Source organism: Sminthopsis crassicaudata, chromosome 1 (assembly GCF_048593235.1).
Source record: "Sminthopsis crassicaudata isolate SCR6 chromosome 1, ASM4859323v1, whole genome shotgun sequence".
Classification (NCBI taxonomy): Eukaryota; Metazoa; Chordata; class Mammalia; order Dasyuromorphia; family Dasyuridae; genus Sminthopsis; species Sminthopsis crassicaudata.
In genome coordinates, this window is record NC_133617.1 from 10,068,163 (window position 1) to 10,093,661 (window position 25,499).

The 25,499-nt window shown below is 46.8% G+C and overlaps 1 protein-coding gene across 9 annotated transcripts; it reads left to right on the forward strand.

The window, feature by feature from the left end:
* Nucleotides 1-950: 950 nt before the first annotated feature.
* Nucleotides 951-18,184, forward strand: CCDC188 (coiled-coil domain containing 188). 9 transcript variants are annotated; one of them, XM_074292505.1, is made up of 13 exons: nucleotides 951-1,037; nucleotides 1,178-1,220; nucleotides 3,794-3,962; nucleotides 7,704-7,823; nucleotides 8,043-8,141; nucleotides 8,800-8,856; nucleotides 12,361-12,450; nucleotides 12,978-13,042; nucleotides 13,361-13,418; nucleotides 14,686-14,735; nucleotides 15,638-15,760; nucleotides 16,672-16,889; nucleotides 18,036-18,184. In XM_074292505.1, the coding sequence occupies exons 2-12, from the start codon at nucleotides 1,183-1,185 to the stop codon at nucleotides 16,865-16,867; spliced, it is 1,065 nt and encodes a 354-aa protein (XP_074148606.1). In that variant the 5' UTR covers nucleotides 951-1,037; nucleotides 1,178-1,182; the 3' UTR covers nucleotides 16,868-16,889; nucleotides 18,036-18,184. The 9 variants fall into 9 exon arrangements, with proteins under 9 accessions (XP_074148606.1, XP_074148635.1, XP_074148615.1 ...); XM_074292534.1 differs by having other exon boundaries at nucleotides 12,391-12,450; XM_074292514.1 differs by having other exon boundaries at nucleotides 963-1,037; nucleotides 1,175-1,220.
* The last annotated feature ends 7,315 nt before the right edge of the window (nucleotides 18,185-25,499 follow it).

Consider the following 25,499-nt stretch of genomic DNA (forward strand, 5'->3'; position numbering starts at 1 on the left):
CCCCAGATTCCTCACCATCTCTCACCTTCACCCCCATATCCCAAATCCCACATTGCCGAAGTCTCCCGATGTCTCCTTGGGCCCAGCTCGTGAATCCGCCCCGTTCTCCCCTCTGACTCCATCCCCAGCCTGTGAAGGCCCTTATCCCATGGCTGCACTACTGCAGTGGCCGCTGGGGTTCTGCCCGCCTCAGCCTCCAGCCCACCTCCATTCAGTCATTTTCCTAAAGAGGAAGTCCAATCATTTCATCCCCTACTGGATACACTCCAGTGGCTCCCTGTCGCCTCCGGGAGCCAATCCAAAGTGCTCTGTTTGTCATTCAAGGCTCTTCAGAAACCAGCCCTTTCCTATTTTTCCAGCCTTCTCGCCCCTTACTCCCCACTGTGGACTCTTCGCTGACCTCCCGGCCATCCCACGAACAAAAGCAATGTTCCAACTCTGGGCCTTTTCTCTGCTTGGGTCCCCCATGCCCAGAACAGTCTCCTCGCTGCCTCCTTTTTCCTTCCAGTCTCAATGGAAACCCTACTTTCCACAGGAAAGCTCTTAATTCTAGGAGCTTCGCTCTGTTGACTGCCCCTAACTTAGCGTGTTCATTGTGCACATAGGAACCTGCTTTTTTGTATGCTGTTGTATGCTTATCTTTGCTGTATGAGAGTGGGGACCGTCCTCTGCCTTTCCTGCCTATCCCAGGGTTTGGCAATGGCTGGGACACAGTAGGCGGTTACGGATGCTTGTTGACTGACTGACTGACTGACTGATAGGTTGGTTTTAGAAACTTAGGAGATGCTATTGCTTTAAAGTCCCAGAGAAGGGGTTAAGCAGTGGAATTGTTGGCTGCAGACCTGGGAGAAGACACTGAGAGAAGGTCTGAGCTGGACTCCCCTGCTCAGTTCTCTGGGCCTATTGTGACTCCCCTCCTCCAGCAGCCTTCCTAGGCTCCGCCCCTGCCTCCAGAGTCCTTTATGACAAGCTATGGACTGTGGACGGCCCGCAGGTGGGGCTGGACTGCATTGTCTATAGAGGAGGGGAGGACTGAGGTCAGACATCAAAGCCCCGCTGGGAAAGGGAGCGGGGAACACTAGAAACTGGGGCATCGAGGCTGAAAAGTGGGGAAACTGAGCCCTCCCTGGGCTGGAAGCCCTCTTCTCAGGCCCCACTTCTGTCTCTCTCCCAGCAGGATCCATGATGGATGATTCCTGGACTAACCCACATGGGGAATTGTGAGTAAACTAAGTCACTGACTCCACCTCCCCATCCCCGGGCCTAGGCAGGGGGGAGCAAGTACTCAGGGGGACCTGGACCCAGACCATGGACTCACTCATAGGCAGAGTGAGTGGGGAGAGAGACAGAGGGAGACCTTCAACTTGCTCATCAGCTTGGTGCAGGAAGTGACCAGCTAAAGGCCAGTCCCCCTCAGGTCATGTTTAGCCAGCTGAGAGTGAGGGAAAAGCACTCTGTTTGTAGTCCGAAAGGCCTGAGTTCCAGCAGCACAATGAGTCATGGCTACTCTGAAGGAATATGTGGTGAAAAATCCTATCCGGACTCATGCTGATTGTGTCTGAACACAGATTGAAGTGCTCTCTCTGTCTCTGTCTCTCTCTGTCTCTGTCTCTGTCTCTTTCTCTCTCTCTCTCTTCTCTCTCCTCTCTCTCTCTCTCTCTCTCTCTCTCTCTCTCTCTCTCTCTCTCTCTCTCTCTCTCTCTCTCTCACACACACACACACACACACACACACACACACTATCTCTCTCTCTCTTTCTCTCTCTCTCTCTTCTCTCTCCTCTCTCTCTCTCTCTCTCTCTCTCTCTCTCTCTCTCTCTCTCTCTCTCTCTCTCTCTCTCTCTCTTTCTCTCTGTGTCTCTGTGTGTCTCTCTCTTTCTCTCTCTCCCTCCCTTTCTGTGTGTGTATTTCTCTCTCTTTTTGTGTCTCTCTGTCTCTATTTCTCTCTTGCCTCTGTCTCTTTTTGTCTCTGTCTATATCTTTCAGGGTGTGTGTGTGTATGTGTGTATTTGTCTTTGTGTCTATCTCTGTCTCCGTTTCCATCTCTTCTGTGTCTCTGTTTCTCTTATTTCTTTGTATGTATTTCTCTTTTTATCTCTCTGTTTCCTTCCCTTTCTCTTTTATTTTTCTTGAGAGTTGTTTATTTTAGGGTGGGAAATCTGTTTTCTTTCACATGAAAATGTTTTACATAACTTCACATGTGGTTTTTAATGGGCTCTGGGGGTGGGATAAGGGATGGAATCTAAAACTCAAAAGTTTTAAAATCCAATGTAAAAAAATTAAATGTTAACTGGGGGAAATATTAAGTTAATTAATTTTTTTAAAAATTGAAAGGCCTGTGTTCAAATTCAATTCTTTTACTTGCTAGTCTATAACCTTGGACTAGTTTCCTTATACTGTAGGGAGTTGTACTATACATAGTCTTTACCTCAGTTTCCCAGTCCTTGGAAAACAGCAGGGATTGAACAGTATAATCTTTATGGGCCATTGCAACTTAGATCTGTTTACAAAGAGTTCTAGCTGTTAGTTCAAAGATTCTATCTTTCCTTGTCTCAGGAACATTTAAGGGAAGCCATTTGGGGCTAGTTTAGGCCATTAAAACTGTGGAGATCTAGGCTGAAGCTCAAGGTCAGGTGCACGAGCACACACACACACACACACACACACACACACACACACCTCAAGGATGGAGTATTTAAAAAAACAACCACAACTTGTGAGATTCTAGTTACAGAGACAGAAAGGGAGAGAGAGCAGATAGAAATTCAGAGAGAGACAAAGACAGTGACAAAGAGACAGAGAAAGGGAAGAAGGAAGATAACAGAAATACAGAGTACGGAGATTTAGACATAGAGTTGAGAGCAGGTAGAAACAGTCAGGGAAGTAGTACCAAGATAGAGATTAAAAAAAAAACAGGTAGAGATAAGTGAAGAAAGAAAACCACAGATGGAGGCAAAGAGGTAAAAAGGGGGGGGGAAGAGAGAACAGATATGAAGGGCAAAAACTGGGGCTCTGGGAGAAGCAAAGAGTAGAAAAGATTGAGAAAGGGAGGGACAGGTCAGGCAAGGGAAGAAGGTAGTGGATCTGAGGGATGGGGACTAGTCCTGAAAGAGAGAGAGAGGAGACAGACTCCAGATCTTTTATGGAGACTTAAGCTCCTGGGAATTCCAATCCCAGATCTTTCTCAGCCCAATAATGAAGGCTCCAGAAGAGCCTGTCCCAGGTTTTCCCCTCTGGCTCACCTGCTCACTAGCCCAAGGATATCAGAGGCCAGTTCCCTGACCTTTCTAGCCTAGAACACTCAGCCTTGGTCTTATGAATAAAGGGGCTGCCTTTAAGGAACCCAAAGGCAAAGCTCTGACCCCAAATTACTTATAGGTGTGGGTAGTGAGTTTTGTTAAAGGAAGGATTCTGGGGGGAGAAAACCTTGTCCCCCAAAGCCTGAAAACCTCGTACCTCCTGTCCTGCTCCATCACTCTCCAGAAGTTCTCACACACACACACACACACACACACACACACACACACACACACACACACACACACCTCCCTATCTATCACTTCCACGCCCCACACCCCGCCAAGTCCCTAACTCTCTCTGTGTCCCTGAGCCCACACTATGCTCTATAGGCACACACACATACACTCCCCACCCCCCAGGTCCTTGGGTTTCCACTGTGTCTCCCTGCGCCCCTCACACCCCACTACTCCTGCATGTTTCATCTTCATAAGATGACCTCAAACATAGGGTGACCATGGCGCTCACTAGCCTGTTTCTTTGTCTTCCTACAATAGCAGAGAGAGATTACACGGGTACCCACCACCTCCACCCCCACCACCACCACCTTTGCAGTCCCACGCAGTAATGGGCCAACCCCGGCTTCTTCATTGCTCGCTGGTGAACCTGACCCCCTGTGAGGAGAGGAACACCATCCTGGAGCTAGAGGAGGCCAACCAAAGACTGGTAGGGGCCTCATGAACTCAAAGCACCCTTTAAACTGTGTCTGGCTTAAACAATACTGGGTAATGGATAGAGAGTAGAATCAGGAAGAGCTCAAACTCCCCACAGCAAGTCAATTAGCCTCTTTATGCCTCAGTTTCCCCATGTGAAAAATGAGAGGATTGGGCTTTTAAGGTTCCTTATATCTCTAAAACTAGTCATTTGGAATCTTGTCAGGACTCTGGGGTGTGAAAAAAGTGAAAATACAAAACAAACAAACAAACAAAAAACTCTAGCCTGGAAGGTGAAAAATGCCAATCAATCCACAAGCATTTATTTAAGCACTTACAGTGTGCCCTTGGTGAGGATACAAAGTCAAAAGTGAAACAATTCTGCCCTCAAGAACTTCTTTTCTAGTGGGGGAGGCAACATGTAGATATATGGGTAGAGGCAGAATGTATTTTTGCAAAAGGTAACGTGGAGAAGGAGTTGTGTGCTAGCAGCTCTGGAACAAGGGAAGGAAGGCTTCATATGGAAGATCCTATTTGAAGGAAATCAAGACTTTCAAAGAGAAAGTGAGAAGAAGAGAGGGCATTCAGGCATGGGACACAGCCTGGGCAAATGCACAGAGATGGGAAAATGAATATTTGATGGGAAGAACAGCAAGAAGAACAGTTTGTCTAAACTTTAGGGCACCTAAAGGAAAACGATGCATGGAAAGACAGGGTAAGTGCAGGATGGGAAGAGCTTTAAGTTTCGAATAATTATTCAAGCCATGAGGCAATAAGGAACCACTGACATTTGCCGATTAAGGGGTGATAGTCAGTTCTTCACTTTGGTAGGAGAGAGGAAGGAAAGAATAAGATTCGAGGCTTGGAGATGAGTCCATTAGAGAATGGATGAGGTCTAAAGTAGGTAGCCACTGAATCAGGGGGCAGACACCATCTATGCTGGGGAGGTAGAAACAGCAAGATGTGGCTGGCGTGAGACACAATGAGCCTGACATAGAGGTCACCAGCCTGAGTTATTGGGGGGAGGGCTCTCCATTCATCATCATATGGATACAGCACTTCCAAGTCTGCCCTTTACATGTTATCTCACTTGATCCTCAAAATAACCCTGTGACGTAGGTGTTATTAATTTTAATATCCCTATTTCACAAGCGAGGAGAACTTGAGGTTAAGAGATTACATGTAGAGGGGAAAGCAGATGGACCTGGGAGTCATTGGCCCAGAGATGTCTATTAAACCTTTGGGAACTACTGATATCACCAAATGGCACAGTGGTAAGAGAAAGGAGAAGAGCAAAGCTTTGGGCAACACACACAGTTAGGAAATCTGACATGGGAACATGACAGCAAAGTCAACTGAAGGACAGGAAAGAAGGGGACCAGGAGAGAGCAGTGTCCCCAAAGCAAAAAAGGTGGAAGTATCAAGAAGATAATAAGTACCTGTGGACAGATGACTCCCAGAGCCTCAGTTTCCCTATCTGTAAAATAATACAGTAGGTGAACTCCAAGATGTCTTCCAACTCTAGAGATGGGGTGACCTTAAACATGCCTGTCAGTGCTGTCCAAAGAATCACACACACACACACACACACACACACACACACACACACACACACACTCTGAAGATAAGACTTTGGGACTCTAGTTCCTCAATCTCAATGAGCCTTTCTTGACTTTGAAAGTTCATAAATGCAAAGGTGTAGAGGGCCAGAACTCTAGAGAAGTATACTTGAAGCAAGGATACTTACAACAAGGTGTTAATTCAGTGTAATTGATGAGATAATGGTTCTGGAGTTCCCATTTATACTTAGTACTTAGTGTGGTGATATCATGGTTCTCTAGTTCATGTTCAATATGTTGTAATGATTGTGTTAGGGTATTTAAGGGCTGAGAAGGACTGGAAAAGAGACACTCCATCTTGGACCATACTCTTGGTGGCTCTCCTGCCTCCTGCACTAAGATCAAGATTGAGCCAGAATAAAGACTCTCGACTCTGTTTCTGACCATTCCCGTGGTGTTTATCAAGGCCCATTCGAAGGACCTCCAGAAAACCAGCCTGGACATTACACAAAAGTCCTCAGAATTCATGTGATCCAACAGCCTTAAAGAGCAAGATAATTAACCTGCATAAAGTCACACAGCACTAAGTTGTAGAGATACATTCTGGAGCCCCCAGCGATATAGCTGAGGACTTGCTATTGCTCTCTAGGCCACAGGAGTCATTGAAGGGCCCTGCACAGGCAAGGGGGAGCTCATATTAATATCCATAATAACTCATTCTTCCTGCACCATAAGGTTTTGTTTTGTTTTTTACTGCTTTGCAATGGCTCTGTGGGAAGGATGCCAAACATCTTTGTCCCTGTTTTAAATGAGAAAACTGAGGCACAAGAAAGAAAGTTTAGGGACTTGCGCACAGTGTCACTCATGTGGGAGAGCCAGGTGGGCAGGGGCTATGTACTAGGTGCATGCCTGGGGACATTTTAAGTTCTTTGACTTCAATTCCCCCATATGTAAATGTAATTATCTTTCAAGGAAGGATTTGTTTTTGGCATTTGTATCCCCAGCACCTGGGACATACAGGTGATTATTAAATGGTTGCTGATTGATTTATTGGCATAGATTTTCTATTTATAAAGCTCCTCCCACTCCTAACATCCCCTGTTCTAAGGTCCCTCCCACCCCTAAGACCCCCTGTTCTCAGGCCCCTCCCAGCTCTGACATCCCCTGTTCTAAGGTCCCTCCCAGCTCTGACATCCCTGTTCTAAGGCCCCTCCCAGCTCTGACATCCCTTGCCCCTCCCAGCTCTGACATCCCCTGTTCTAAGGCCCCTCCCAGCTCTGACATCCCTTGCCCCTCCCAGCTCTGACATCCCCTGTTCTAAGGCCCCTCCCAGCTCTGACATCCCCTGTTCTAAGGCCCCTCCCAGCTCTGACATCCCTTGTTTTAAGGCCCCTCCCAGCTCTGATTCTTCATTCCAAGTGTCCTCTCAGCTTCAGATCCTGTACTCATAATGTTGGCAGGTGAAGAAGGCTAGATTGAGAAGCTAGTTCCTTAGGATCTTAATCCCATCCCAGTTTTCCCAGACCCGGTTATTCCTAGAACTTAACTCCCTCCTAGACACACAGCTGCTTCAGGTGCTCAGTGGCCCCTTCTCCTTTCTCTCCTAGCTTGTTGCCCTCTCCCCTCTCCTCAATGTCCCACCCCCTTCTCAGAAGGAATGGTCACTGAAGTACAGAATGGCTGCTGTGACGGGAATAAGTAAGGGACAGGACAGAGGCTGGTGAAGGGATTGAGCTCAGAGCCAGAATTTGGGCAGATGTCAGAGTTGGATTTTTTTTTTTGTCAGAGTTGGCAGGGCCCAAGGTCAGTGTTCCCATCAGAAAAAATGAGCCCATTGAGCTTCTTCCAATTTCATGGGCTTTAGAGATAAAAGGGACTTTGTTTTATTTTTTTTTTTCCTGAGGCAATTGGGGTTAAGTGACTTGCCCAGGGTCACACAGCCAGGAAGTGTTAAATGTCTGAGACCACATTTAAACTCAGGTGCTCCTGACTTCAGGGCTGGTGCTCTATCCATTGCGCCCCCTAGCTGCCCCTTAAAAGGGACTATAAGTCCTCTAACCTGACTCATTCGTTTGCCACTGAAACACAGAGACTTTAGGAGACTTACTTCTAAGATCTCGTGGATAGTAAGGAGCAGAACAGGGAGGTTAACCTGGATCCCCTCCACCTGGCATCCTCTCCACCTCTCTTTACAGAAAGATATGAACCAGGAGCTGAGGGGACGACTTGAAGACATCATGGAGCCGAGGGAGATAAGGCAGGACTTTATTCCCGTGTGCCCCAACCATCAGCGCCAGTTACAGATCCTGGCCTGGGTGAGGGCCCGGGAGGCCAGCAGCCTATGGAGGTGGAGGGAGTGGGAGCCAAGGATGCTTAACCTGAAGGAGGATGCTGGGCTGGGAGAGGGGGGAGAACCTGGAGGAAGGGACAGAGATAGGAGAAGGAGAGGCAGTGGGTCAGAGTAGGAGGGCTCCCCCCTCCCCCGGCCCAGCTGTGGTAAATAACTTTATTGGGGGCTCCCTGGAATGTCCCAGGACAAGGAATGTCCCCAGATGATGGATGACCCAAGGACGGTACAGGTGCTAAAACAAAAAATCTGCCCTCGTGAGGACCCCTTCACAGAAAAGTCCCAGGTAAGACAAAGAGAAGCCCAAAGTCTAGAGGGACCACTTGTCCCAATGGAGGCTGACCTCTGTGGCTGGTGCATTGGCCTCCGATCCCAGAGGAGTCTCTGACAGCAGAAGCCACTGACTGGGATAGAAAGAGCCCTGGGCTTCAGATCTAGGTCCTTTGGGTCTGGCCATACGGGGATGATGTTATTCAAGGATCGGAGCCCCAGTTTCCTGAGAGTCGGTCTCCCCCAGCTCACCGCCCTATAAAATCCTAAGGGCGCCTGCAGAGAGATACCCTGGGGAGGTAGTACTACTGCTCGGAATTCTGGGTACTGGCCGCCTCTGGGGAGAGGAGGAGAAGAGGTTCTTGTCAGCTCTCTGTGCCCATTCCGGGCAGGAAGGGCCCCACCCCACTCACCTGCCAGATGTTTCCCCACTTTTCCTGATTCTCCTTATTCTCCCAGCACCTCACCCCCATCTGCCAGCAAGGAAGGGCACCGAGCTCAGGCTGGGGTTGGCAGAGGGTGGGGTTTATTGCCCAATGACATGGCCTCCCCTCCTCGGAATCTTTGCTCCATCCTGGATGGCTCCATCTTCCCTGGCACTGCCCCCACCTGAGGGCAGTCCACAGCTCAGCCTGCTGAGCTGCCCTCCTAAGGCTCCCCTTTCTGGCCCTCAGAAAGAGCTGCAGCAGATGAGGTTGTCATTTGAGAGAAAGAAGACGTCCATCACAGAGGTAAAACACCAATCTCCTCAGCTGGGTGGGATCTCTTAAGGGTCATCTAATCCCTTCCCCATCTCCCAACCAAACTGACCCCCGCCTAAGGCCCAGCTCCACCCCCAGACTTTGGCATAGTCCCCACGTTCCCATCGTTGGGTCTATGTGGGGAAAGCAGTGACAAGATTTGGGCCAGGGGCGACTGGAGCCTAAATTCTTACTGCTACCTGCTACCCTGTTCCTGAATTCCCCCCAAATAAGAACAACCACCACAATAGCAACAGTCACTGCTGTTTTTTAAAGAGCTTCAAGCTTTGCCAAGTTCTGTAGTTGTCAAAAGTGATCAAGGCAGTAGTGGGTCCCAAGAGCCTCACCCAGGCTGGGGTCAGGAGATCTAAGACTGAATCTGGGCCATGAGAGTCTGAACAAGCCCCTCCACAAGCCTCAGCTTCCCCATCTAGAAAAATGATGGTTTAACAAGATCTCTTTTTTATTTTTGATACACATTGCTTTATGAATCATTTTGGAAGGGGAAAATCTGAGCAAAAAGGAAAAATCATGGGAGAGATTTTTAAAAAACAGAAAAAAAGATATGAACATAACATGTGTTCATTTACATTCAGTCTCCCTAGTTCTTTTTCTGGTTGCAGATGGCATTTCCTGACAAGATTTCTTTAAAAGGTCCTCAACCCATGATCCAGTGAAAACTCTTATGCTATTGTTATCCCCATTTACAGATGGGAAAACTGAGCTCAGAGTCTTCTGTGATTTGCCTCTATAGTAACATCTAGCAACAACGGAGTCTTCTAACTCAATTTAAGATTCACTTTCTAAAGTTTAAAGTGTTCTGGTAGATTCAACTCCTCTGTGTCTAAAGGTTTCAGTCTCTGAATAATTCTGAGAATCTAACACTCTTATTTCTAAAGAGGGAAACCTTTGGAAAAGTCAGCAATTATTTCTAAAATAGTTTGTCTCTAAAATTCGGATACCTTTTTCTTAGAATTTTTAATGTTTCTAAAATTCTAAGAAACATTGTTCTATAAGATAACATGTTAACAAAGCTCAGGAACTCAAAGCCCACCAGCATGTGCTTGTACTTTAAGACACTTTGTTATAAAACTTCTAAGACTTGATTTCTAAAATTAGTATTCAAATTTGTTGCCAAATTCTAAGAGACTTTGTTTCTAGGGATAGTGGATATTTTGTGTCTAAATTGTCAAGTTTAATGGCAAGATTCTAAGAGTTAGATAGTATGTTTCTAAGAATTAGAAACTGTTTCCATCATCTAAAACCCCTTTTAAAAGACTGTTTCATGGATTCTAAGATACTTTGTTTGCTAAATTCTAGGATAGCTTTAAGCAGTTTGTTGATGGGATGTGGTGAGAGGGCAGAGTGGTTCAAGGATGAACAACCAGGAGTTGGACTTAGAGTCAGAATACCTGAGTTCAAATTCTGTTTCAGACACTGACCAGCTTTGATTCTGAGCAAGTCTCAGTTTCCTTATCTGTATAGTGGGGATAATATAAACACCACCTGGGCTTTAAAAGTACATTTCTAAGAATTAGAAACACTGTTTCTATCATTTAAAACGCTTTTTAAAAGACTGTTTCATGGATTCTAAGATACTTTGTTTATTAAACTCTAAGATACCTTTAAGCAATTTGGTGAGAGAGCAGAGTAGTTAAAGGGTAAATTACCAGGGACTGGGTTTGGAGTCAGAAGACCTGAGTTCAAATTCTGCTTCAGACATCTACCAGCGTTGATTCTGAGCAAGTCTCAGTTTCCTTATCTGTATAGTGGGAATAATATAAAAACGACCTGAGCTTTCAATAAGGATCAAATTCTATCTATTTGTAAATGTATAGTATGCATGGATGTAAGTATGTATGTGTGTATTCTTTCTAGAAGATAGCCTTAGCATAGTGGGAATTTGAACAGAGGCTGGGTAGTCAGAAAGTCTTGGTTCAGTCTCCATCATTGATTGGAGTATCTTCCTGATCAAGTCACTTGACCTTTAGTTTGGGTACCAATTGGCCTGTTGACCTCTGAACTGCTGGGAAGCTCTGAGATCCTATGATTCTCTTGACTTTAGTTGCTTCATCTGTAAAATTGGAAGAATAACTCTTGCATCACTTCTCATGGAGGAAGTATTTTGTCAAAGGGACAGCTAAGTGGTACAGTGGATAGAAATCATGAAGACCTAAGTTCAAATGCAGCTTCAGATACTTACTAGCTGAGAGACCTTGGGCATGTCACTTAACCGTACTGAGAATAGTAGCACTTGCTTCCTATGGTTATTGTAAAGATTCAATGAGATAATAATTGTAAAAATTAACAGCGTGACAAGCACTCCATGAATGGAGGAGGAGGATGATGGTGGTGGTGATGATGATGATGATGATGATGGTGGTGGTGCTGTGACCATGGTGATGGAGGCAGTTCATTGGTTGGTTGGTTGGTTAGATGATTATTGTCCTTCATTCTTGAAGAGGACCAAAATGGCATCACTATGTTAGTCGAATTGCTGTGTGCCAGACTGTGGCTGATGATCAGACCAATAAGAGCTTGACGAGCTCTGCCACAGATCGGATGCAAAATAATCCATATGTGATGGTGGTGGTGGTGATGACGATGGTGGTGATGGATAGAAAGGGAAGCAGTTGTTGGCCTGAGGGGGCTCCTTAAGACTGTGGCCAAGTGGAATCCTGTATCACCATTCCCTAGCTTGGGGCCATCCTAATCCCCACCCAAGGAAAATTCGCCGTTCCCCTTGTCTTGAAGTCTTATAGAATCACAGGATATCAGAGGCTGGAAGGAACCTTAAAGAGCAACTAGTACTCCTTTTACCTATGAGGAAAAGGATGTTGAAAAAGAGTCACATGGGGCAGCTGGGTGGCTCAGCGGGAGAGCACCTGCCCTGAAGTCAGGAGGACCTGCATTCAAAACTGGCCTCAGACACTTAACATTTCCTAGTAAAAAAAAAAAAATTTCAAACACTTACTAGCTGTGTGACCCTGGGCAACTCACTTTATCCCATCTGCCTCAGTTTCTTCATCTGTAAAAGGAAAAGGAAATGGCAAAGCACTTCAAGGTCTTTGCCAAGAAAACCCCAAATGAGGTCATGAAGAGCTGGATGTGACAGAAAAATGACTGAGCGATTGCTCATTTGAAGTTGAGAGCCCTTTTGTCATTTCTCTGAGAACGAGAGAATAGGAAACCGCTGGTATTAGTGATGGAGAGGATAACATTCAATTGTAGAACAGCTCTGTGAGGTAGGTATTCGTCCCCATTTTATAGATGAGGCAACTTTAAGACTTGGCGATATCTGTCAAGGGACTTTTGCCTTGTCAGAGCCAAGTCATACCTCGCCCTTCTGATTCCCGGAGGAGTGTCTAGGACACCTTTTCTGCAGGCTTTCTGTGGACAAACAAGTGACGACCCAGGGCAGAGCCCATCGTGGTGGGTGGAGTGGGTGGTGGAAAAAGTATGAAGAATTGGATCAACTCCATGACTCCATGACAGCAGCCAGGTCTGCTGTTCCTCCTTGCACAGGTGTGGGATGGCATGAGTGAAGTTCACATGTCCTTGACTGACCAGGCTGAAGGTCTTCTGGTAGGCTGATGGGTCTCCCGGGTGGGAAGTGGGAGAGGAGGGGTTATTGGTCACAGCCAGACCTCTGGGGAGCCCCCTAGCTAGGCTAGGGCAGAAGCAGAGGCAGAGAAGGCTAAGAGGCTGCTCAGACCCAAGGAGCGGGAGAGCTCTTCCCCCTTCCAGAAGAGGCAGCTCATTCCAAGCTCATTTCCCCAGAGACCCAGCAGCTCAGAAGAGCGCCCCCCACCCAGATATCCCAAGTGTTTAGGGCAGAGGGACGTGCTGAGGGACCAGATGAGAGTGGGCTGAGGGAATGGAAGAGGAAACTGAGCTGGGAGGATGTGAGGATGCAAAAGATGGGGCAGCCAGCCAGCAGAGGGCAGTAGAATGGAGAAAGAGGCAGGACTGGGAATGGGCCTGGGAGGAGTGGATGAGGACACATAGACTGGGGGAAGAAGTAGAGAGGGTCCACACCCAGCAGCAGGGAAGGGGTGGGGCAGGAGGAGACTGAGAAAATACAGAGGCTCTTTCCCCTGTTCTGGTTTCAGAATCTCAAAAAGGATATCCGAACTGTGTTAGATGAGGTAGAAGACATTCGAATGGAAATTCTTCGGTGAATATAGGCAAATAGGACCCCGACCGAGAGTAGCCATGAGCCCTGCCAGAACTGCCCCCTTCCCTCCTGCTGCCCCCCTCCCACAGAGCAGGAGCTGCTCTGTCTCAGCTAACCCCCCACCCCCACCCCAATAAGATTCAGAGAGTGGAGGAAGTGGGAAGGAGGGTCCAGCCAAAAAGACATCCTTGCCACCTTCATCCCAGGACACCCTCTCCCTCCCCCGATCACACATCCAGGGAGAGCAGAATTATGCCCATGGAAAACTGGATTTCCCAGGGCTTCTGGAACAGTCTCTGCTATCTTGGATTTGCGCAGGGACAAGGCCCAGGGCCAAAATGTGACCAGGAGAGGCTTGGCTATGCCAGAAAAGAAGGTGAGCATATTTTCCTTTCCTTCCTGCTCCCATCAAGTTAGTCAGTGGGAGCCAAATATTTTCCACATGAGGCAGGTGGGCTCAGGAAAAAGAGCAGACCAGCCCTGTCTTGTCCCTAATTCACTGCATGATCTTGGATAATGTTTCCCTCTAGACTTCCATTTTTTCCATCAGTAAAATTCTGGGCAGCTAGGTGGCTTTCTGATGGGTAGAGCAATGGGTCTGCAATCGGGAAGATTTGGATTCAAATCCAGCGTCAGACACTAGTTGTGTGATCCTGGGCAAGTCACTTAACCTTCTCTGCCTCAGTTTTCTCATCTATAGCATGAGCTGGAGAAGGAAATGACATATCACTTCAGTATCTTTGTCAAGAAAATTTACAGAGTTAAATTTGAATGAAATGACTGAGCAAAAAAAAAAAGCTGGGAGAAGGGGAAAAGTTTGGGCATTACTTCCCAATCTTTTCAAGTAGGAAATCCTGAAATTTCTGGCCATTTTAATGCCAGAAAGCTTCATGAACCACACACACACACACACACACACACACACACACACACACACACACACACACACACAGCTGAATTCATAGCACAAGTTTTGTTGGTTCTAGATAAAATTGAAATGACAATGCTTGGTTCACACATGGCTTCTCAGATTCCACACACACACACACACACACACACACACACACACACACACACAACTCATCCAAGTTGAGCATCACTAGGCTGGGTGATCTCTAAGCTCTGCTGTGTTTTATGTCTATGGTCTGAGGTCCCTGAGTCCCAGACTGCTTAAGTGATTTGCCCAATATCCCCTAATCCTTTAAACTCTCGTCTGCCCAAGACCGTTACTGAAGTCAATTTCCAAGTTAGGAAGTGAAGCTGACTTTGGGCTCAGTGTCCTTTCACAACCTTGGCTTTTAATGAGAAATATACTTCTTCTACTTGGATGTTGTCCCCATAGGGAACCAATTTTTGTAAGCGTGCTTTGTAATGAGCACATGGGCTGTCAGTGTGTAAAGGAGCATTTTATATGCACACAGACACGATGGTCAACTGGGAAGTCAAGGTTAGAACCAAAGGGCCATTATTTCTCTGAGTCCAAGTTTCCCATAAAATAAGTTTGGTCTATAAAGCCCTTCCAATTCTAAATACATAATCCTGGGATCCTCCATCACTTAATGTTACAATGGAGGAGGGGGAATTGGAGGTCCCTTCCATTTCCCAGCTCCCAGTAAGCTCCTCCATGTCTCTTTCTGCCCTAGCCACCGGAGCCACCACCCTGTATAAAAGAAGAAGACAACTGTTGGACCAGGTAGGTGAAGTTTTCCCATTATATTCCATGGGAAACTCATTCCCAAGGAAAAGAACATTCAAGGGTGGTTTGGGTCAGCACATCATATCAAGGCACCTTCCATTCCCTGGAGAAAGACAACAAGCCTTGACTTCATTGGTCATAGTTGTGCTCAATGAGACCCACAAATTATCAATGGCAGGGGTGGGGGAGAGCAGGACCCCAATTGGGGGTGGGTGGGTAAATGTCACCAGTGGAATCTATCCTTGGTCTCTGTTGCTTAACATTCTTATGAGTGACTTGGATAGGATAGTAGATGAAATTTGCTGAATATTAGGGGGGGTAGGGGATGGTTAATGTACTAAATTAAGAGCCAAATAAAGATTCTGGCAGGCTAGGATATTGAGTTAAATCTAATAAAAGGACATTCAAAGGGATAAAAATATGATCATGCTTTTGAGGGTTTGGGTTTGAGGGTTTTTAAAAATCAACTTCACAAGTTTGCCTGAAAAAGATCTGATGGTCTCAGTGAACTTCAAAGTTATATAGTATAGCAACCAAGAAAGCCAATGAGATCTTAGGTTGTAGCAAGAGGCAGCGTCCGGGAATAAAGAGGAGATGATCCTATGATCTTCTACCCTGTCCGGGAATAAAGAGGAGATGATCCTATGGTCTTCTACCCTGTCAGGTCGTCTCTGGAGAAGTTCAGGCAGTTCTGGGTGCCACATTTTAGGGAGAATATTAATAAACTGGAAAGTGTCCAGAAAAGAGCAACTAAGATGGGTTCTGACAGTTGTGGGCACCACATTTTAAGGGAGGATATTGATAAAGTGGAAAGTGAACAGAGAAGAGCAACTGAAATGGGTAAAGGGCCCAAAGACCACATTGTATAAGAATCAACTTAAGCAATTTGGCAATTTTAGCGCAAGGAGATGGCTTGGTAGCTGCTTTCCTGTATTTAAGAGACTGTTAAATGAAAAAAAGATTTGCCTTTTGCTGCTGGGCTCTACAGGGCAGAAACAAGAACACCAACTGGAAGTTAAAAGGTATTAAACTAATGATTAGAGTTCTCCAATAATAAAATAGAGTTTTCTGTCTCTAGAAGTAGTGAGCTGCTTGTCACAGGAGTGATTCAAGCAGAGGCTTGATTCCCACCTCCCCTATACCCCCATGAACATTTCAGAAAGGATTCCTTGACTGGGCCAGGTGCTCTCTGAAATGCTAAAGTTAAAATGTTCAATGATGGAAGCATTGTAAGCCGTAGATGGTGGCTTCTGGGAACATAATCTGTGGACTAATTCTCGATCTCTTTAGGACCAAAACTCCTGGCTCAAATCTCTACTGTACCTAGAAGCATTGAGGACTGAGGGTTGAAATTAACTTTTTGGCAATTCAGTTGGTTTTCCCCCAAGCCCCTCAAATAAATAAGATCATAGAATAGTGGGGGGGAGTGTAATGGATAGAGCACCAGCCCTGAATTCAGCAGGAGGACCCGAGTTCAAATCTGGGCTCAGACACTTAACACTTCCTAGCTGTGTGACCCTGGGCAAGTCACTTAACCCCAGCCTCAAGGCAGGGGGAAAAAAAAAAAAGAAGAATAGTGGTGGGAGAAGCCTCAGAACACAGAATGTTAGAAGAAATCTCAGAACAAAAAATAATGTGAGCTGAAAGAGCTCCTAGAACAAGGAATGTAAACACTAGACATAATATGTCAAAGTTGGGAGAAACCTCAGGTGTCTAGTTGGCATCTCTCATTTTAGGTAGCATCCAGGAACCCAAAGCTTGGAGAGCTTAGCAGCTCGGCCAAGATCCCATAAGGAAGGAGTGACCGAGCTGAGATTCTTGTCCAAATCCCGTGCTTTCTGCCCCAGAGTAGGGCACCCTGCCCAGCAGAGCAGTGTCAGGGAGGCGCTCCCTCCGACTTCATCTCTTCTCCTCTTCCCTCCTATCCCCTCAGGAAATCCTGGACCATCTTCAGCAAGGCGGGTTTATGCCTGTTCATCTTCAGCGTCCTGTTTTATATGTATATAGTGAACCCCAGCCCCTATGAGTGCCTTCTTCCCCCAATCATTGGCCAGAGGACTGTCTGGCGAATCCGGACCTGGTTCAACCCCTTCCTCAGGGTGGAAGTGGACGACTTCCTGCCATTTTAGGCCCAGAGCTTCAGGCAGGGAGGTGAGTTATGCCCCCAGACATGAAGCTGATGGCTTCTCATGAGCATGCCCATATCTGACCAGCCCTGCCAGAGAAGTCCCAACAGGAACAGGCCTCTGAGTCTTGCCCTTGAGGGCCGAAATTCAGGGTTGTCATGATTGAGCAGGATCTTAACCATGAAATCCTTCATTTAGAGCCATGTAAGACTCAAGAGGCTTCTTGTCTAACCTCCTCACTTTATAGATGCATAAACTGAGGCACAGAGGCGCCAAATAAATTTGCCAAGATCCACATGGGTATTAAGTCAGATCTAGGGTTCGATTCCAGTTCACAGAAGTCTAAATTCAGCCCTGTTCCTTCTATAGCAAACACTGCCTGCAAGATTCTCCTCCCCCCACCCAAGTCCCTAGAACCCTAAGTTTTCTAAGGACATCATTTCTAACCCATCCTCCACTTTCTGTGGTGACATTTTATCTTGCCACAGCTCTGTGAATGAGGCAAAGTGGGAGCCAGACTCTCCTCTGAAATGGCAGCAAAACTTGAGACCCAGATGGGAAAAAATCTGTGTCTTGTGTCTCACTGTGTGTCTGTCTCTCAGCACTTTGTCTCTGTCTTTCTCATTTCTCTGTCTCTGTCTGTGTGTCTCTGTCTTTGTCTCTGTCTCTCTCCCATCTCTGTCTGCCTCTGTCTCTTTATCTTTCTCTCCCCCCTTATTCCTTTCCTACCTCCCTCCATCTCTCTGTATTTCTCTGTGTTTGTCTGTTTCTGTCTCTTGTTTCTCTCTATGTGTCTTTCTCTCCCTTTCTCCTTTGTGCCTCAGTTTCCTCTACTACATGCCTCATAGTTAGGGAAATTCTGAGGAAAGTATTTAATAACTGGAAGAAGAGAATGTAAGTTTGTACAAATGATATCAAACTATTATTAATGGAAAGACAAATAACATTGTTTTCTGGGTCACCTTCTACAAGGTCACCTAGTCCCCCTTCCCTGCTCTTCCTCAGTCTCCTCAATAAAATAGGGGCAGTAGATAAGATGATTTTTCAAGGGGTACCTGGCTTTTAGCCTCTGGCCAGGTCCAGAGAGGGGCAGGCTGGGCCAGAATTGGCTGGGGTGAGCAAAAAAATGGCCCTGGGTCAGAGAGGATACAAAGCTGACTCACTCTTCCAGGGAAGAAGAGAACACGAGTCCACTCTCCAGGCTGCCTTCTTTTTCTCTGCAATTGATGGGAACCAGATGCGGACTCCCAGCCCCATTCATCCTATTCTTTTGGAGGGCTGGGCCCTGGAAAGCATCACGGAGAGATTTCTGATATTTGAGATGATGTATGTTTGTGTTTCTCCTTGGAAATAGCCACCAAGTCCCCGTTCCTCCCCCACTTCTCCTCAAGTGCTCAGACCCTCCCCTCCTTTCTGACTCAATCCCCCAGAGGAGTCACCCCAGAAAAAAGAAGCCTGTGAGGTGAATGGCCAAAGGGGTAGGGGGAAGAGGGGAGGAGGTGGCTTAAAGAGGCAGCCATCTCAAACGTTTTTAGGAGTCACAAAACCTGCCTTCCTCTTTGTTGTGTGAGCCCAGAAAAGCCCCTATCCTCCTTCTGGGCCTTTGTTTCCATGTTTCAAAAAAGTGCTAAGTCTTGGGGATTGTTGAGATCAGTCTCCTTGTTTACAGAGATTGAGGCTGAGGCTCAAAATGCAGAAATGACGCTGAGGGTCCCAGAGTGAATCGGTGTCAGAGTGGGGATGCGGGGTAGAGAGTGGGGGAAGCCTGGGCTTTTCAGAAATCTGCTAGAGAAAAGAGACAGTGGGGGAACAAGGCCTTGGGACGAAAGAATTCATATTAGAACATGAGCATCTCTTTCTGATTAGAAGCTGGACACTGTTCTCCCTCTGGAGGCCTGGGCCTGTGGTCTATATGACTTCCATGCCCAAGATCTACCCAGCCACCCACCTTGGAAATAGAATTTTTACTCAAGGAAAGGGGGTGCATGGAACTTTCCTCTAGAATTTCTGCTCAAGGAAAGGGGGTGCATGGAACTTTCCTCTAGAATTTCTGCTCAAGGAAAGGGGGTGCATGGAACTTTCCTCTAGAATTTCTGCTCAAGGAAAGGGGGTGCATGGAACTTTCCTCTAGAATTTCTGCTCAAGGAAAGGGGGTGCATGGAACTTTCCTCTAGAATTTCTGCTCAAGGAAAGGGGGTACATGGAACTTCTCTCTGGAACAGGACCTGCCCCATCACAGCTGTCTTCCCCCCCTGTGGGTACTTGGAGACAGGAAGGGATGGCTGCTAAGATCAGTTCATTTCTGCTGCCCCTGACCAGAAGCACTGATTTTCCCGAAGGTCCTGGTGCTAGCAATCCCAAGCTTACTGATTCCCCCCATCTCTGCCCAGGGCCAGAAAGGACACATTGTGAAAAGAACAGAGGAGTCCCTGGGTCCTCACTGCTCCCAGAGGATAAAAGGAAGGGAGCAAAGCAGCCTCTTAGAAGACCAAGTTAGCAGGGCTCCCATCATTAGACCCATTTTATAGTTGAGGAAACAAAGAAGTGACTCCCAGAGTCTCCGAACTGTGATGTTTCCAAGTAAGGATCTTGGGTTTGACCCAGATCTTCAGAGGGCAAATCTTGCTTCCTTGATTTGAGTAGAGGGATCATTCAGAGACAGTAACAGAGACTGTGAAGCTAAAATGAGGGAAATTTCTGTAGAGATGTAGAGAGGGGGAGAAGGCCCATGTAGAGGACGACATCAGAGCTCGGTTGGCTAAGATCAACCAGGAGAAATTCAACCCAGCCTCCATAATACGTGAGTGTGTGCGTGTGTGAGCACATGTCACGGAGGTTACACAGTCTGACAGATGGCGGCCTAGGCGAGGGGAAAAGAGGAAATCGATTTGTCACCCATTCTTTCTCAAGGCAGGAAAATCTGCTCTTTAAATCCAAGGTGTCTCCTTACACTGGTGCTCTTGGGAACACACACAATCTCGCTCTCACACACACACACACACACACACACACACACACACACACACACACACATATACATATACACATGCTCAGTTACACAAAACACTCTCCCAAAGTCACACTCATAGATACACCCAATCTCACACACTGACTCTCAAAGACATACATGCATGTCACACTCACTCATGGACACAAACTCGTAGTCACACCCATAAACAAAGCAAGCATATTTACACACAGGATGACCTCCCAGCCTCCAGGCTTGACAAAAGGCTTCCAGACCCCCCTCAGTTCCCAGGGGCCACTGCTCTCATCCCCTCCCCTTTCCCTCCTCGGGAGCACCTGGGGTTCCCATCCCTCTCCACCAAGCTTCTCCTGGGGGGCCAGCTTCCCTACTGGGCTCTGCTGTTGATAAACAATTTTATTTCTCTAGGCATCTATAGAGTATTAAACCTTGTACAGTGTTCATACTGGCGTGAGAAAGGAAGGCAATTTTTTTCCAATGGGAATAATAACAGCAGCACGGGGAGGGGGGGAGGATCTAGGAAGCTTAAGGGCTTCGGTGCTGCAGTCTGGCCCCCAGAAAGCTCCCCCATCTCTCTTACACTCACAGGCTCAGCATGTTGCCTGGGCCCCAGCTGTTGGTTTACTATAGTTACAAAGGCTCCTGGGGCTGTACCTACAGGAGTCCGGCCAAAAGGGGCTGGAAAGAGCATTAAAGGGATGTGCATGGGCCCCTGGTGTGGGGGTGGAGAGAGCTGGGGGAGGGAGGCAACGGTCCCGGGCAAGGGAGGGCCTCCCGGAATTTGCTCAGTCTGGCCCAAAGTGGAGGGGCCCTTCCCCCTTTCCCAGACCACCTTGTAATCCGACACTATTTGGGGTCTCTGAATGGGGACGAGGGGGATGGGGAAGGCCAGGCCAATACAGCCAGGACATAGGGAGGTGGCCCCCGTCGGCTCGTGCAGCTGTTGCCTCTAGCTGTCATTGCTGAGGCCGGATCTCTGGGAAAGCTCCCTTGGAAACCTCAGATCCCTCAGCAAAGCCAGCTGCCTTGGCTCTCTCAGCTCCCCCCCGCCCCTCCCCAAGGGACAGACTTCTCCCAACTCAGCCCCCAGCTATTTCCGCTCTGGTCTGGGCCACAGCTGCTGGCTTGGCGATGCCATCACTGTCAAAGAGGTTATTTAGAGATCTTTCACCGCCCCCACCCCCACGCGGGCCCCTGGGGCCGCTCAGGGGATGCTCACGCTTGAGGACCAGGCTTGCTCCCAGCTCTCAAGGAGGGGAGTAGACACAGGTTCTCAGACATGGCCAAGATGTGGACTGACTCTGCTTGCTTGTATTTGCTACAAGAGGACTTGAGTGGGATGGCTGGGGAGGGATGGGGGAGTTAGTACTCAGTCAACAAGTATTAAGATTTACTGTGGATCAGATGCTTAGACCTGCTTGAGGCAGTTGGGTGGATGAGCAGAGAGACTTCTCCCCCTGGAATGAGGAAGAATTGAGTTCAAATTCAGCCTCAGACACTAGCTGGGGGACCCCTGGACAAATCATTTAACACTGCTTGCCTCAGTTCCATCTCTAAAATGAGCTGCAAAAGGAAATAAACCAGTCCAAAATCTCTGCCAAGAAAACCCCAAACTCTCTTACAGTCAAACAACTGAACAATGTACCAGATGAACAAGGTAGCCAAGATGTGGACTGATTCTTAATTGTATTTGTTACAAGAGGACTTGAGTGGAATGGCTGGGGAGGGATGGGGGAGTTAGTCAACAAGTATTAAGATTTACTGTGGATCAGATGCTTAGACCTGCTTGAGGCAGTTGGGTGGATGAGCAGAGACACTTCTCCCCCTGGAATGAGGAAGAATTGAGTTCAAATTCAGCCTCAGACACTAGCTGGGGGACCCCTGGACAAATCATTTAACACTGCTTGCCTCAGTTCCATCTCTAAAATGAGCTGCAAAAGGAAATAAACCAGTCCAAAATCTCTGCCAAGAAAACCCCAAACTCTGTTACAGTCAAACAACTAACAATGTACAGGATGAACAATGTAGCCAGGCACTGAGCTAAGTGCTGGGGATATAAAGGGGGGGGGGGAAATCGCCCTCCTCAAAGAGCTTCCACTCCTTGAGGGAGAAAACCTGCAAAAGGCAATGGAGGCAATGGCCAATGTCCCACTGGACTCAGTCCTGGGCCCTCTGCCTCCTTCCTCCCCATTTCACTGGCTGATCTCTACTCCCATGCACTCAATTGTCTTCCTTCTGAACATCATTCACAGATTGATTGTCCAGTCCCAACCCCTCTCCCAACTTTCAGTCTTGAATATCTTCCAACCTTTCCAATGGCTCCAATTCAAGTCCCATGGCAAACATCCTCCCCGCACTCACTCCAACCTGTGTCTCACTGCCCATATCCAGACCATTGCCAAAGCTCTAGGACATCTCTCCCTATACTGCTGCAGACCCTCACCACAAAGCCCGGAGTACTGGAATAGCCCCTGCTGGTTCTCAGGCTTGGCTCTCCCCATCCCCAGCCTATCTTCCACTAGGGTCCGAGTGATTCTCCCAAAGAGCAGCTTTGATCATCATGCAATCTCCATCAAACTCCTTTGGTTCCTTATCACCTCCAGGTCCAAATATCAAATCTGTCCTTTGGCTTTTAAAGCACTCAGCAGCCCGGTGCCCTACAAACCTTTCTTGCCTTTCCAAATTTACATCAGATGCCTCACCTTTTACCCTGAGAAACAGGGGCCTAGCCTCCAACAAAACCATGTCCTGGGACAGAGGCCAGCCTCCTCTGCCTCATCTCAGCTTCCTGATTTCCCCAGTTCCCTTAGTCCCCGCCAAGATCTTACCACCTACAAGAAGCCTTTTCCCCATCATCCTCCATGCTAGTGATTTCTTTGAGATTATTTCCAATTCTATTTGGAAGTTATCATTTGCTCATTGTAGAGTGTGAGTTCTTTAAGGTCAGAGATGGGGTTTGCCTTTGTATCATAAGTGTTTCATAAATGTTTATGGATTGACTTCTTGAAGGTAGGAACTTAACTGAGTCTTGAAGCTTGAGACCAAGAGCTGGGGAAGAGCAGTGTAGATGTAGGATACAGCTAGGAGTGTCCTAGCACCCGGGCTTTCTGAGTCCTTGGACAAGGGTCTCACCAATGTCATTTTGTCGGTGAGAAAACTCCTTCCTGGGGCACTAAAAGATCCTGGGACATCCTCAGTCATCCAGCAAGCATGTGTCAGAGACAGAATTTGAACCCAGTCCATCTCTACTTTTAGACCTGCCCTCTGGGCACTTTAAAATGTGAATATTAACAGTTTATAATTTCAAACACAACCTTATATTTTTCTTTACATATTAAAATCTTCATGTTTCTAGATTAAACTCATGGCTTTTTTTTTTAAGGAAAAATGAACTTGTTTGAGAGGCTTTGGGCCAGAGTCAGAAGGAAAGTCCTCTGAACCAGGCTTGGACAATCAAGGATAAACATCTGGGGATCTAATTTCCTCAATCATGAGCTCAGTTTCCTAAGCTCCAAAGTGCAGGGGCTACTGCGGGGGTGGGGATGGGGGCAGGGAGGAAAGAGGGTCTCAGAGGATCTCTCCATCCAGCTGCCAGGATTAGTAATACTGAGAAAGCCCAGGCCCTTCTAAAGAGGCCAGAGCTAGGAAAGGACTCCATGCTGGGAGACCAACCCCCACTCCCCAGCTCCCCACTCCGGTTTGGGTCGTGGATGAAAGGGAACCATAGAAAATGAGGGGAATGTCGTGATAGTGACCATAAACTGACATAATTAGTCCATAAGAATTTTTAAATTTTAATTTTAATTTATGAAATAAGACGCTTCCATAAGCATTTTAAGTACTTATACACAGGAACTGTGCCCAGTTCTAGAAATTCAAAGACTATTGTTACCCCAGTCCTCCAACAAAAATGGTGAACAGTCATTTACCCCAAGAGGGATGGCTAGCCACGTAACATGGCCGGGAAAGTCTAGATACTGAGCTACCCACTTAAAGGTGACCTGGAAAGCTTTAAGATTCATTGTTCTGTAAACCACTTTCATTTGTGGCCAAAGAGAACCTGGGTATGTTGACTTTATTGGCCCACAGAGTTCTGGTCAACATTCTTTGGGGCAAAAAAAATCAAAGTTCCCAGTCTCCTAGAAATTCAAGACTTTGCGCTGAGGAATAGGACACACTGTACGTACTCCCTCCTTCCTTCCCAATCATGATGCTCACAGGCTTCCTTCCTCCTTGTTTCCCAAAGGACACTGAAACAATAGCCCCAATTATTGTTTACCATTGTTTTTTCCAGGCTTTGGACTTTGTCTTAAATGAGTTCATACCTTTGTTTACCCCATGGTTAATCAGTCTGGGTTAGCCATGGGATAGAATCATTCTCGATGACATCCACTGGGTTTGTTCTGAGAATCCTATCCTGACTCTTCTATTCCTTGAGAAAATAATCCTAACCCAAAGCTCAAACTAGTTAAGTTTTTGTAAGAAAAAACTTACTCAAGGAGACAGAGGATGAGGGATCAGGAAGGAGAAACTACTCAAATAGAGGGTCAGTCAGTGATGTCAGATACTGCACAGAGGTCAAGATGGGGAAGGCTTGAGGACTTCAATGACCCGTGCAGTTACAGCCAGAATCGGTCAGAGATGAGACTTGAACCAGGTCTTCCTCACTCCCAGAGGGGTTAACGCCAATCCCGGCACCAGTCATCCCCTGCCACTATAAAGAACAGAATCAGGACAAATGGATGAAGATCACAAAGTCGCCACATCCAGCTCAATGCAGGAGTGAATGTTCTGACAAATGACTCATCCCCAACCAGATATGCTGAACCACAGAAATTATCTGCTCCAAGTTCTAGATAGAGAAGGAAACCTGGTTCAAAAACAGTTAAATGGCTCATCGATGGCCACACATTTAATTAGTGTCAGAGGTGAGACTCCAGACTGGATGATCATCACAAACGGGGGAAAAGAGAATACAGAATAGCCTTGAAGGAGCTGATACCCCAAGTCACAGACCCCTTAACTACTTGGCCTGCATCCAGAAAGTGTGATCCCCCCTTCCTCTGTCCTGGACAGACCGAATCAAGAACACTGTGTCCAGTTTTAGGGACGACGGTTTATTAAAAAGCTGGAGAGCCCACAGAGCCAGGATGCTCATGCCAAATAAAACTCAGAAGATATTTAACCTGGAGGGATGTGATAGGCGACTTTAAATATTTAAGCAACTGGAAAAAGGATTAGCCTTGTTCTACTTGGCCCTGGAGGGAGAACTGAGAGAGATGGAAGCTTTCAGGAGGCAAATTAAGGCTAGATGTCAGGAAAAGCTTCCAGACAATTTATATTACTCCAAAGTGGGGCTGGCTACAAGGCAGCAAGTTCTTTTTCACCAGAAATCTTAAAATCCAAGTTGGATAATTACTTCTCTATTATATCACAGAGATTCTTATTCAGATGTCTGTTAGACTCAGAGACCTCTTGGTTCCCTTCAAAACATTAGATTTTGTAGTTCTAGAAAAGCAACAAAGCTTTATTTTTAATGAACGCCTACATAAAAAATAATTATGGGAAAAGCAGCAAAAAAAAAAAAAAAAGTAGCAAAAAAAGTACAATTTAGGCCAAAAGAGGCAATTATGGTTCACAATGAATAAC

Excerpts from the sequence above, each read along its gene's own strand:
- CCDC188 (XM_074292505.1), top strand. The coding sequence starts at position 1,183 with ATGATGGATGATTCCTGGACTAACCCACATGGGGAATT. Across the intron at positions 3,963-7,703 it reads AGGAGGCCAACCAAAGACTG|AAAGATATGAACCAGGAGCT; the intron begins GTAGGGGCCTCA and ends CTCTCTTTACAG. Across the intron at positions 8,142-8,799 it reads CCTTCACAGAAAAGTCCCAG|AAAGAGCTGCAGCAGATGAG; the intron begins GTAAGACAAAGA and ends TCTGGCCCTCAG.